Source organism: Eurytemora carolleeae, unplaced genomic scaffold (genome assembly GCF_000591075.1).
Source record: "Eurytemora carolleeae unplaced genomic scaffold, Eaff_2.0 scaffold1701, whole genome shotgun sequence".
In the NCBI taxonomy this organism is placed as follows: domain Eukaryota; kingdom Metazoa; phylum Arthropoda; class Copepoda; order Calanoida; family Temoridae; genus Eurytemora; species Eurytemora carolleeae.
In genome coordinates, this window is record NW_019397586.1 from 41,428 (window position 1) to 54,882 (window position 13,455).

At 30.1% G+C, this 13,455-nt stretch overlaps 2 protein-coding genes across 2 annotated transcripts; both read right to left on the reverse strand.

Annotated features, from left to right (window-relative positions):
* Positions 1-3,968: 3,968 nt before the first annotated feature.
* On the reverse strand, positions 3,969-6,200 carry LOC111715042 (histone-lysine N-methyltransferase SETD7). The gene is made up of 3 exons (XM_023490279.1): positions 6,081-6,200; positions 5,686-5,740; positions 3,969-4,132 (listed from the first exon to the last, which is right to left on the reverse strand). The coding sequence occupies exons 1-3, from the start codon at positions 6,168-6,170 to the stop codon at positions 3,984-3,986; spliced, it is 294 nt and encodes a 97-aa protein (XP_023346047.1). The 5' UTR covers positions 6,171-6,200; the 3' UTR covers positions 3,969-3,983.
* Positions 6,201-6,364: 164 nt separating this feature from the next.
* LOC111715041 (histone-lysine N-methyltransferase SETD7) lies at positions 6,365-13,444 on the reverse strand (the record flags this gene model as incomplete). Its single annotated transcript, XM_023490278.1, is given in 7 exon segments — positions 6,365-6,444; positions 7,526-7,599; positions 8,038-8,099; positions 9,969-10,072; positions 10,471-10,531; positions 11,456-11,536; positions 13,381-13,444. Coding segments are annotated over 7 exon segments (503 nt in total), but the record flags the coding sequence as incomplete, so codon positions are not given.
* Positions 13,445-13,455: the final 11 nt, after the last annotated feature.

The window sequence follows — 13,455 nt, forward strand, 5'->3', positions numbered from 1 at the left end:
CGTTTGAAATCCTTTTCCTTTTCTGTTTTTCTGCGAAAATATTTTTTCCTCAGACCGACAAAAAATGCAATAGAAACTGGAATTTTGGAAACATATTTAAAAAAAAACATCGATTCACTTTAATTTAATATTTTGAAATATCAAAGGTCCTAACTTGAAATATCAAAGGTCCTAACTTGAAATATAAAAGATCCTAACTTGAAATATAAAAGATCCTAACTTGAAATATCAAAGGCCCTAACTGGAAATATCAAAGGTCCTAACTGGAAATATCAAAGGTCCTAACTTGAAATATAAAAGATCCTAACTTGAAATATCAAAGGCCCTAACTTGAAATATCAAAGGTCCTCACTTGAAATATCATAGGCCCTAACTGGAAATATCAAAGGTCCTCACTGGAAATATCAAAGGTCCTAACTTGAAATATAAAAGATCCTAACTTGAAATATCAAAGGCCCTAACTTGAAATATCAAAGGTCCTAACTTGAAATATCAAAGGTCCTCACTTGAAATATCATAGGCCCTAACTGTAAATATCAATGAAAGTGAGAGGGATTTGTGAAAAAGAGGGAAAATGTGGTAAACATCTTTGCTTGCTTATTCAATTATTCATTTGATTTTCTTCTTTCCTCCCCTTCTTAACTTTGCTCCTTTGTATCAAATTAACTTTAAACTAGTTTTCTAGGAAAATGAAGATGAATTTACTTTTATTCCTTTTTCAAGGAATCATACAGGTTGTCTCTAAAAACATGAGTTGATGCCAGACCCTATATTTTGAACCAATTTTCGTTGTCCAATCTAATATTTTAAAACTAGGCTTCCACAGTGCTTCGCACCCATCTTCAATTTTAACCTTTGATTGTAGCTCTACTTTCGGCATTTTAATTTTTTTTAAATGACGCGGATTTAGCGATTTTTTTTCCTAAATAAAAAAAAAACGATTTTTGATTTTCAGACCATCCTTAAACCTTCCTGAGGTCATGTGTTGCTACAAAAAAATTGTTCCTTTTTTACGTTTATTGGATACAAACAAACAGACAGACAGAAAGCCAAGTATAGATAAAGATTGAGGGTCCGGCATAAAATATTGTTAAAAACACCCTGTACGCATGTATACTGTATACTAGGGATGGCAATAGTTTAGGGGTGAATTTCAACCGTTAAAAGGACCTCGAATGATTAAAAACACTAATGTGAGATATTTGATAAACAGCTGACTTGAATTAACTATAAGTTTGCTTTTATTATTTTATGTAATAGTTTTACTTTTACAAAGAAATTGACCAAAACAATTAAAAAAGAACATTCTCATTACAAAGTTAAAAAAATATGAAATGTTAATAAAAAAGGATTCTAAAACGATGTCTCTTTTTATACTTGTTTATTACCTTTCCTGGGCCTTGTAAACAATCTGATTTATATGAACAGTCAATGTAAACAACATTTTCCTCAACACACAACCCATCTTTGTACCTGCAAATATTATAGTTAATACAGTGAGAACCAGAAAACAATGGAAAAGGATGAAGATTATATCTCCTTGTACTTGTATGTGTATTTGATGTTGTTAAAAAGCAAATACTGTGGACACTTTTAAAATCTCTATCTAAGTTTAATGGGTATGTTTACACTGCACAATTGCTGTGTCTCATGCTCTTTAGACTATAACTAAAAGTCGTCTTCTTAATCCAGATTTTTCTGGTTCTCACTTTAAGAAAAACGTAATTTACAATAAAAATATATGGTATCTGCAAAAATGAAAAAAATGTACATGTCTCTAGTCCAACTTTTCAGGACCTGCTTATTATAAAAAAATTAGACCTCTAACTTTAATGGTAAGGGAGGATTTTTAAAAAGTTAAAAATGTATGTCGAAAATTTTTTCAAAAATAGTTTTTTTTAGATTTAACAAATATTAACATATGACACATATTATATTAATTTTTCAAGGCCTTTTAAAATATATTGTTTTAGTCCCATAGCTTAAAAAATAAAAAAGTTATTAACCATTTCTGATTTTTCTTTAACACTGCCCCAACGTTTGAGCCATACCCTTTGCATCAAAAATTTTTTTTAGCAAAATTTGTTCACAACTTGCTGTTTTTTTGGAAAAAGGTTTTGTTAATTGGTGAACCTTAATTTCTTGCTAATTTTTTTGGCAGTGCTAAAAAATTAGGAATGCAATAGTTTTTGTTGCCTCTGTTTCTGTTTTCTGCCTTCTGTCTTAAATCTGGAACCAAATTTTTAACATGTTAATGGGGCAAACCCAACCCTGTTCCTCCGTCTTCTCCAAACCCAGTCACTCAATGTATCACATCAGTTCAGTTTTAAATAACACCACAGTAAACTGCCAGGAGACCAACCTGAAAACAGCCCTGCTATGGCTGCTCTCCTTCGATTGAGAATGAATAGAATTAATATAGATGTCTAATTTTTAAGCTCAATCTATCATATTTTCTACAGAAAAATAAATTTTTAAATTAGATTAGATTAGATATTGAATTCTTGGGGGCATAGGTGGGGGGGGGGGGGGGGGGGGGGAAAGGCGACCAGAACCGTTTTACATATTTTAGTGTACGATTTTAATGATATGCTTTAAACATTTGATGTCATTTGAGGGTCGGAGGCAAAATGTGTTTTTGTTAATACAAAGAATGTTCTTAAACTCAATCGCACACCAAACTGTGACATTCTTTTAAACAAATTATTTTTTCTTTTTGTTTCAAAACTTTTTATGAGAAGATTATTGTCAGCTTGTATAGACTTTAACATATTAAATAAAAAGTAAATTGTAAAAACCGCGTTTTTTACAATGAATTTTCACAACTATTGCTTCCAGACTTAGCCTGAACAGGCTCTAGGTTTGAAATAATGTCTTTAGAATATTAACTGAAAAATCTGATAATTTAGAAAAGTATTTAAGAAAATCTAAAAAGTATGTCTAAGGCAAATATTGCATATTTTCGCGGATTTTCTCATTTTCTTAAAATATTCATATAAAATATCACATTTTGCTTAACAAAAAAAATTAAACCTATGGTATTTTGGTATAGCAGGCCCACCTGAACAATGTACGTTAATCTAATTAATCAGAAAACCCGTGAAATTGCGGATTTTCTAGGGAAACAATGCTTTATGATTTAAAGACTTTATTTTTACTTAATTTTTTCTAATAATTTCACAGACAAAAAAAGATACGTTTTAAATTCACAAGATCTTTACGAACCATTCTTTTACAGCAAGTTATACTGCCAAACAAACGTAATTAGTGTAAAATCAAATTAAGGATCAAAATACAAATTATTTAAATTTATAAAAAGCCGCATACATTTGCATTTCTAATCTATTATGAATATAAACAATTTATCTTAATATTGTTCCTTTTCTTCGATCAAATGGACTATAGAGGTTGAAATGATAACATTATTAAAACATAATGATTTTCTGATTAAGTAGATTCACCTATATTGTTCAGGTGGGCCTGCCATACCTAAATATTATAGGTTTAATTTTTTCAATATAATGCAAAATGTGATTTTTTTATGAATATCATAAGAAAATGAAAATCCGCGAAAATATACAATATTTGCCATGAACATACTTGTTCTTTCTCAAAATTAAATTTGTATGAAACTTAGAATAAATTTCATTTACCTTGTAATGCCAGTGTTCAGGTCTGGATATGATATACCGTGGTGGACGATTATATTAATACAATGAAGACGACTTTATTTTGATTTATATCAAGCTGTTGCTCAGCATGAATATAAGTCTGGATATATTAAGGATTTACAGTGGTAGGCGATTATATCAATACAATGAAGACGACTTTCGATTTCAATTTTGATTGATATCAAGCTGTTGCCCAGCATGATTATACATACTTATAGAAGTTGAGAGAAGCTGTCAATCAAAAAAGTTTCTCTTTGATTGACTTGTAAGCTTGTAATTTGAAAAAAAGCTTGTTAACAATTAAAACTTAAATTAAAAAGTCGTCTTCATTCTATTGATGTAATCGCCTAACACTGTATCTCTACCTGTAATACCAGTATCCAAGTCTGGATATATGAAGGATATATCTCTACCAGTCAGTTGACCGGCCTTGTTTAACTGACCTACAAGGTATCCACCACCTGTAAACACTTCAAACTAAAGTGAATTTCACGTCACGTAAGATTAAAATCATGGCGCCTTTTTTTGAAAAGTTATAAGGAAAACAACAATGTTTTATTTTTCAAATAAAACGCATATACGCATATACATGTGGACGTAAAAGCAGATGTATCTAGACCGAAAATGACTAAACAAAATTTGATAAATTGAAACTTAAAAAAATTTTAAGATATTGTGATTTGATATAATCTCACAAATCTAATCAAAATAATTGGAATTTATTCATAGTTTTTATACTTTATTTCACTATTGTTCTAAAAGCAATACTGAAGTGCACTGATTAAGTGAAATGGGTCTGTTTACACTGCACAATGGTTGTGTCTCATGTTCATGGACTCTTTAAAGTCATAGCTTAAGTCATCTTCTTATTCCAGAGTTTTCTGAAAATCATTGTAGTTTTTTTTCACTGATGAGAAATGAATGACATTGTAAAACATAAATGTCCCTTAGTTTCATAAATTCTAATATTTTACAAATTTAATTTTAAAATGGAAAAGTTCTAAAAGCTATGATGGATTTTATTTTAAATATTTATTTAAAATCATTCTTTTAGATTTTCTTGGTTTCAAGAATTAGGTTTTGATAAAAGTGTGAAATAAAAATAAATATTATTTCATATCTTTAAGTTAAAGTTTAAGACAATCATCTCTTATTTCTTATTTATTTGTTGGAAAAGGGCTCAGATGTTGAAATTGAAAACATTTTCAAAATTCTGAAAAGGAAAATTTCTGATATAATCGTATAAATCCATAAAATTTTCGTAAAGAGTTTTTAAAATTTTAAATAATGACAACATCTTATAAAATACTCCGCACTCTAACAGTTTCATAACCCCGAGCCGGAACAACATTTACTGTATATGCAATCAGTCGTACAATGCAGTTTGGACTAGCTAGTGCAGAGTGGGCCTAGCACGTTTTATGCAACAAATGTAGCCTGGCAAGCTCACAGTGAATAATGTTTCAACATCTAATAATCTATTTATTAAAGCTCTTTGGTCATATATTATGTTTTCTATTATAGCTGAGCAAATAGCTGGACCAAATTGGCTGAATTTTTTTTTGAGGGAACCCAAGGGTACCCCTCCCCTGGGGTGACATATACTGAAACAAAGGAATTGAGTCTTGCCACAAACTTAAATTTTCTGATCCCTATATCTTTGCAACCTGATAGTGTAAAACTTTGATATTTCAAACTTAGATTATTAGATCTAACAGAATTTATAGTTTGAAATAACTAAGGTCTACAACATTTGGTTGCAAGACTCAATTCCTTTGGACATTTTTTAATGTTTGCCGGGCAATTCAGCAAACATTATTCTGCCGGGCAATTCAGCAATTCAGCTGATTGCTGAATTCAGCAATTCAGCAATCAGCTGATTGCTGAATTCAGCAATTCAGCAAACATTATGATTTAATACCAAGCGCGGGCCGGTTAACGGCGGGAGTGTCTAAAGTAAATATTGGCAAAGCCGGGCATCTCAGCTAGTGTGTACATACATTAATGTACGAACCTGTACAACACTGCCAGACATATCCAGATGGAGTACCGTTGGTGTACAAACAAACCTAAATATATTTTTTATCTAAACCCTTTTTTTAAATAAAAAAAATTTGTATTAATTCAGAACAAGAAATTTATCATATCTATTCGTTTCATGAAATATGTCTTTTAATAATGCATAATTTTACAGTTGACAGAACTAATTTTATTTTGTCTTTTTTCTCAAATTGACGGAGATTTAATTTGCAGTCCAGGTGCTTTCAACCAAATTCCACCCAAAGGTCGTTTTCAAAAGTCTGTATTTCACTGTAATTTTTATGCTGTAATGTGGAGAAAAATTAGATTGTTCTTTGATCATAAAATGATTGTTATGATATATTTTATTTAAATAAAATGTTTTATTACATTTATTAGCCTGTGATCTCTGTCGAATGTTTTTGAAAATCCATGAAGACAACCCTGATGGAATCTACAGTAGGTTTCATCTCCATTCATCCATTCTATCTAAACTCATTTCCATTATTCATCCATAAATTTAGAAAATACTTGCTTCAGATTGGAAAACGACATGGGCAACATTCCAACGGCTGAACATTTTATTAATTAAAGAAATGTTTAATGGCAACAGGGGTGGATATCTGTCATACTTGTATATGCTTCCTCATAATTAGTACATTTTCAATAGTGTGCGTTAGTTGTAATTAAATGTTCTTTACCTTGGATGGTAGAAAAGGGTGTACTTTGCGTTGGGAGTAAAACTGTGATTAACCTACAAATATTAATATTAACTACAGTCGTAGTCGCATATATCTATACAATGAAGACGACTTTTGATTTCAATTTTGATTTATATCAAGCTGTTAAACAGCATGAATACGCATAAACATAGAAGTCAAGAGAAGCAGTCAATTAAAAAGCTTCTCTTTGATTACTTGCAAACAATTATAATTCGAAAAAAGCTTGCTAACAATCAAAACTTAAATAAAAAGTCGTCTTCATTTTACTGATATAAACGCCTCTACCACTAAATTGTAAGTAAAACTTTAATTTTGAAAGTTTTGAGCTGAATGCATTATTCTGCAGTTTGAGCTTAATGCATTATTCTGCAGTTTTAAAATATAGTGACTAGTGAGGTATGGTATGAACTATAATTATCTCATTTATAAATGTAAACTAAAAAAAGCAGTTCCAGTATAGACAAAAATTTGAATTTTATTTAAAAAAAACTAAATTTTAAAGAATTATTAACTATAACACTTAAGACTGAAACAAGGATTTTTATAAAAACACTTTTTTTTGTCTTATCTAAAGACAATTCAAAAAATTTTATGTTCATAAAAAAACTTTATAATGTCAGTGTTTATCAAGTTAACCTTAATTTCGCAGACATTACCCCTTTTTAATGAAATGACACGAAAGCGAACAATTTAAGCTAACCAACAATAGCAAACTAGTTGGCTAGCTTAGAGATAGGCCTTTTCCTGTTTTTTTTTGTTCATTTCATTCGTTCATCGTTTGTAAACGACCCATTTCGTTCGGTTTTTTAATCCTTAAACAAATATTTTCTGTTTAAAATTATCGTTCATGTTTCATTTATTTCGTTCGTTTTCTCACTAGTCACTGAGTTTAGGAAAATCGTTCGTTCAGTAAAAACCGATTGTTCTTTTAAAAGTTTGACGTTCGTTCAGTAATAAACGATCTTTTAAAATTTTGTTAGAAACAACCGTTCGTTTATCAAAAACAATCGTTTTTTTTCATTTCTCTGAACGATCCAAGTCGTTCGTCCATTGTTCTTTTTTTCTTAACGTCACCGATCTCAATCATTCTAAAAATGATATCATAAAGATTACCTTGTGGGCTAAAGTAGCAACATATTGGCTGGTTTCTCGCCAGCACGCTGGAATATCTATAATTCGCTCGAATCCTAAAAAAATTAAAAAATTAAAATTTTTGCTGATTGGTTCAGTTTTTTGCAACAATTTTAAAGTTTAAAGATGTCTGTACAGATTTTATTTGGTCTTATTTAAAAAATTCATTGTTCCCTTCAGTTGAATGATTCCTTTTTTTGGCGGCATCTTGCCCTTCTATATAAAAAATCAATAGAAATAAAAAAGAAGAGAAGAGAGTATTAGAGTGAAATTTAGCCGGAAAAGGTGTAAAACCGCCATTTTGTTTTAAAGCCCCGTTCCCCTGGAAGGATATAATGCAGTTCTGAAAAAAAGCAAGTCTGCATACTGAATATCGGTATGCAGAAATTATTTTTTTTCCTTGATCTGCTTCAACTTTATTTATTGCCTCTTGAATTTTTTTCTAAATTGCTGCAGACTCACCTTATTATCCTTTATTAATACCCCAGTATTACCTTCTTCATCTGGAGAAACCAGACTCAATATTTTATAAGCATCATTTTCCCAGTTTTCATCCCTGAAAATATTGATTGAGTAAGGGAAGAATATTCACCTTCAAGTGTCAAAGGTAAGAAGGCAAAAATTTAACATCAATTCGTTTAGTTTTATTTGGGTTGGTTGTGTTTTGTTTTTTGCTTTTGATTTTTTTTTGGTTTGGTTTTGATTTTTTTTTTGGTTTGGTTTTGATTTTTTTTTCAATCTGGTGCGTCTACATGAACTTATCCATAACGGGGGATTTTCCCACATAACCCCCCCCCCCCCCTATACATAGATACCTCTATTTTGATTGGTTTGCCTGATTAAGTGACTTAGAATTCTTTGTTTCTATTTTTATCCCAACTTTTTAGTGGAGTCACATGAATAATAAAGATAGATGGGATTAAATGTTAAATATTTTATTCCTCTGAAAATTTCTCCAAAGCAACATTCAATCGAAATAAGGTGGGTTAGAGGAGGGTACCTGGGGTAACACAATTATTCTCTTACTAACATTTAAAAAAAATACTAAATCAATCTAAATGCAATGATGTTTCAGAAGTGCACAAAAAAAGAATTTTAATATTTTAAGTTAATTTATGTAAAAACTAGCTGAAGCGCACGGATTTGGACGGGTTATATTATTATTTTAGACACTCATTGTTAAATCACGAGTTTGAGCTGAAATGCCCCGGGGTTTCCCTCCAAATTTTTGTTTGGTCCCTGGATTCACCTGTTATAAAGTTTGTCCCTGGATTTACCTGTTATAAAGTTGGTCCCTGGATTCACCTGTTATAACGTTTGTCCCTGGATTCACTTATTATAAAGTTGGTCCCTGGATTTACCTGTTATAAAGTTTGTCCCTGGATTCACCTGTTATAAAGTTTGTCCCTGGATTTACCTGTTATAAAGTTGGTCCCTGGATTCACCTGTTATAAAGTTTGTCCCTGGATTCACCTGTTATAAAGTTGGTCCCTGGATTTACCTGTTATAAAGTTGGTCCCTGGATTCACCTGTTATAAAGTTGGTCCCTGGATTCACCTATTATAAAGTTTGTCCCTGGATTTACCTGTTAAAAAGTTTGTCCCTGGATTTACCTGTTATAAAGTTTGTCCCTGAATTTACCTGTTATAAAGTTGGTCCCTGGATTTACCTGTTATAAAGTTGGTCCCTGGATTCACCTATTATAAAGTTTGTCCCTGGATTCACCTTTTATAAAGTTGGTCCCTGGATTTACCTGTTATAAAGTTTGTCCCTGGATTCACCTGTTATAAAGTTGGTCCCTGGATTCACCTGTTAAAAAGTTTGTCCCTGGATTTACCTGTTATAAAGTTTGTCCCTGGATTTACCTGTTATAAAGTTTGTCCCTGAATTTACCTGTTATAAAGTTGGTCCCTGGATTTACCTGTTATAAAGTTTGTCCCTGGATTCACCTATTATAAAGTTGGTCCCTGGATTCACCTGTTATAAAGTTGGTCCCTGGATTCAATTGTTATAAATTTTGTCCCTGAATTTACCTGTTATAAAGTTGGTCCCTGGATTTACCTGTTATAAAGTTTGTCCCTGGATTTACCTGTTATAAAGTTTGTCCCTGGATTCACCTATAATAAAGTTGGTTCCTGGATTCACCTGTTATAAAGTTGGTCCCAGGATTCACCTATTATAAAGTTAGTCCCTGGATTTACCTGTCATAATGTTGGTCCCTGGATTCACCTATTATAAAGTTTGTCCCTGGATTCACCTCTTATAAAGTTGGTCCCTGGACTCACTTATTAAAAAGGTGGTCACTGGATTTACCTATCATAAAGTTGGTCCCTGGAATTACTTATCATAAAGTTGGTCCCTGGAATTACCTATCATAAATTTGGTACCTGGAATCACCTATCATAAAGTTGGTCCCTGGATTTACCTGTTCAGATCTTTTGATGAGATGACTGTTCCATTGTAGAAGGCCAGCATTGTGTTTGCTGGTACACAACCCCGTACAAACAATCCTTCACCCAGGCCGGGTATCTATAGATAAAGATTGATCGTTTTCACTTTAAAAAAAAAACAATAGTTTCCTTTTAACGATCGAAGAAAAAACGAAACGGTCGTTTTTAAGAACAACTGTTTTTAAAAATATCTGATTTTTTAGATTAAAAATCAAGTCGTTTTTTAGCTATAAAATTTGTCGTTTCCTTAAGGGAGGTACAAAGGTGGAATTTTTAATTTTTGACAATCGTTAACGATCGTTATAACGACCTATTTATAGAGAAAATACCTATTTTTTTATATTACTAAAGGGAGTGTTCACGAAAAATGAAGGAAGGTCTAGGCTGGATTCCAATCAAGATTGGATTTGATCGTTACTAATTTTACTTCAATGTAAATCGTCTATGAGGAGTTAATATATTTTTTTGATTGTTTACCTTAGATGGTGAGACAAAAACAAGCTTAGATTCATATGGGTCTGGGAGCAGAGGATACTCACTAGAATATAAAGGGTGTATTTTTAAAAAAATTTCTGTTGCTAGGTAACAATTTAAGTGTTAAATGCTGCCTTTCAAGCGACCATTTTTTCTTCTAGGTTTAATTTAGACATTTATTTATTTTTAAAATTGAAAAAGTCAACATTTTTACTATGCAATATTTTTTACTTTTAACTGCCCATAAACCTTCCGATTTGAAGTTTATTGGATACGACAGACAAATTTATAGTTTATAGCTCTGCAGTTAGGTACTGCAGCACAAAAATAATAATTATAGCAAAAGTAAAAATTAAACAATCAGCAGACATGGCGTAAACAAAAATAAGTTTTAGAAAAATTTCCAAGATTCTATCTTTATTCTTTACTCGCATGGGAACCCGACGTTGCCCAGGGTACTCATAATTACTCCCGCCGTTTACCCGTACTTGGTGAATTTTCGCTTTAAGGTTGACCCACTCAACTAAGAATATGAAAACCAAGTTCCCGACTCAAAATTTGAAGTAAATCAGTCAAAGGGTTCCTGAGTTATGATCGGACAAACAAACAGACAGACAAACAGAGATTACAACTTTATATATATATATATATATAAAGAACATTTTAAATTCCTTTTCTAGCGGTAATAATAAAAAACACCGTTCTTGTTCATAAAATGTTTATTCAAAGGAGCTTTTTTAAAAATGGAATTAGAATTTAAGGAAGTGAAATGTGACTATAACTTATGGGAATTTAAAATCGATATTGAACAAGTATCATCGCATTTGAAGGTTAAAAAAAAATAAAAAAGATTCTGATTTTAATTTCTGAATCACTACAGTATACTAATGAAGGGCTTCATTGGGTATTTCAGGAACAAACTTATTCAGAATATAGTTTGAAATTTTTTATTATTGGATTGTTAAATTGAGTATAGAATTGAGCTCACCAGATTAAGGTAGCAGATCCAGGCTCACATTTGATCAGTTTACTTGAGATTTGTTGAAATTTCAGCTCAAACATATCATCTCTTCAGTAAAATATAATATTAATCAGCTCAAACATATCATCTCTTCAGTAAAATATAATATTAATCAGCTCAAACATATCATATCTTCATTATCATATAATATTAATCAGCTCAAACTTATCATCTCTTCAGTAAAATATAATACTAATCAGCTCAAAAATATCATATCTTCATTATCATATAATATTAATCAGCTTCAAACATATCATCTCTTCATTAAAAATATAATATTAATCAGATCAAACATATCATCCGTTATTAAAAACAATATTAATCAGCTTCAAACATATCATCTCTTCATTATAATATAATACTAATCAGCTCAAACATATCATATCTTCATTATCATATAATATTAATCAGCTTCAAACATATCATCTCTTCATTAAAAATATAATATTAATCAGATCAAACATATCATCCGTTATTAAAAACAATATTAATCAGCTTCAAACATATCATCTCTTCATTATAATATAATACTAATCAGCTCAAACATATCATATCTTCATTATCATATAATATTAATCAGCTTCAAACATATCATCTCTTCATTAAAAATATAATATTAATCAGATCAAACATATCATCCGTTTATTAAAGACAATATTAATCAGCTTCAAACATACCATCTCTTTATTACAATTTCATATCAATCGGCTCAAACATATCATCTCTTCATTATGATTAATAATCAATCAGCTAAAACATATCATCTCTTTATTATAATATATGATCAATCGCTCAAACATATCGTCGGTTCATTAAAATATAATATTGATCAGCTCAAACATATCTCTTCATTATAATCTAATATTAATCAGCTCAAACATATCATCTCTTCATTTTAATATAATATTAATCAGCTCAAACATATCATCTCTTCATTATAATATAATATTAATCAGCTCAAACATATCATCTCTTCATTATAATATAATATTAATCAGCTCAAACATATCATATCTTCATTATAATATAATATTAATCAGCTCAAACATATCATCTCTTCATTATAATATAATATTAATCAGCTCAAACATATCATATCTTCATTATAATATAATATTAATCAGCTCAAACATATCTCTTCATTATAATTTAATATTAATCAGCTCAAACATATCATCTCTTCATTATAATATAATATAATCAGCTCAAACATATCTCTTCATTATAATTTAATATTAATCAGCTCAAACATATCATCTCTTCATTATAATATAATGTTAATCAGCTCAAACATAACATCTCTTTATTACAATTTCATATCAATCGGCTCAAACATATCATCTCTTCATTATAATTAATAATTAATCAGCTCAAACATATCATCTCTTCATTATAATTAATAATTAATCAGCTCAAACATATCATCTCTTTACTATAATATAATATTAATCAGCTCAAACATATCATATCTTCATTATAATATAATATTAATTAGCTCAAACATATCATCTCTTCATTATAATATAATATTAATCAGCTCAAACATATCATCTTTTCATTATCATAAAATATCAATCAGCTCAAATATATCATATCTTCATTATGTATCTAATAGAAATTGAATTAAGTTATGTAATTAAAATTTAGTTATGTAACAAAAATTGAGTTATGTAACAAAAATTAAGTTATGTAACCGAATTTGAGTTATGTAATAGAAATTTAGTTATGTAACAAAAATTGAGTTATGAAACACAAATTGAGCTAAGTAATAAAAATTGAGTTATGAAACACAAATTCAGTCATGTAGTTAAAATTGAGGTATGTAATACAAATTTAGTTTTGTAATAAAAATCAAGTTATATAATTAAAATTAAGTTATGAAAAGAACAAACTTTAATATTGCTGAGATGATGGCTGATATATGTCCACATATTAATCTACCGCTACAGTAGGTTCCTAAAATGATT

Excerpts from the sequence above, each read along its gene's own strand:
- LOC111715042 (XM_023490279.1), bottom strand. The coding sequence starts at position 6,170 with ATGAATGGAGATGAAACCTACTGTAGATTCCATCAGGGTTGTCTTCAT. Across the intron at positions 5,741-6,080 it reads GAGATCACAGGCTAATAAAT|GTTTGTTTGTACACCAACGG; the intron begins GTAATAAAACAT and ends AAATATATTTAG. Across the intron at positions 4,133-5,685 it reads TGTCTGGCAGTGTTGTACAG|GTGGTGGATACCTTGTAGGT; the intron begins GTTCGTACATTA and ends AAGTGTTTACAG.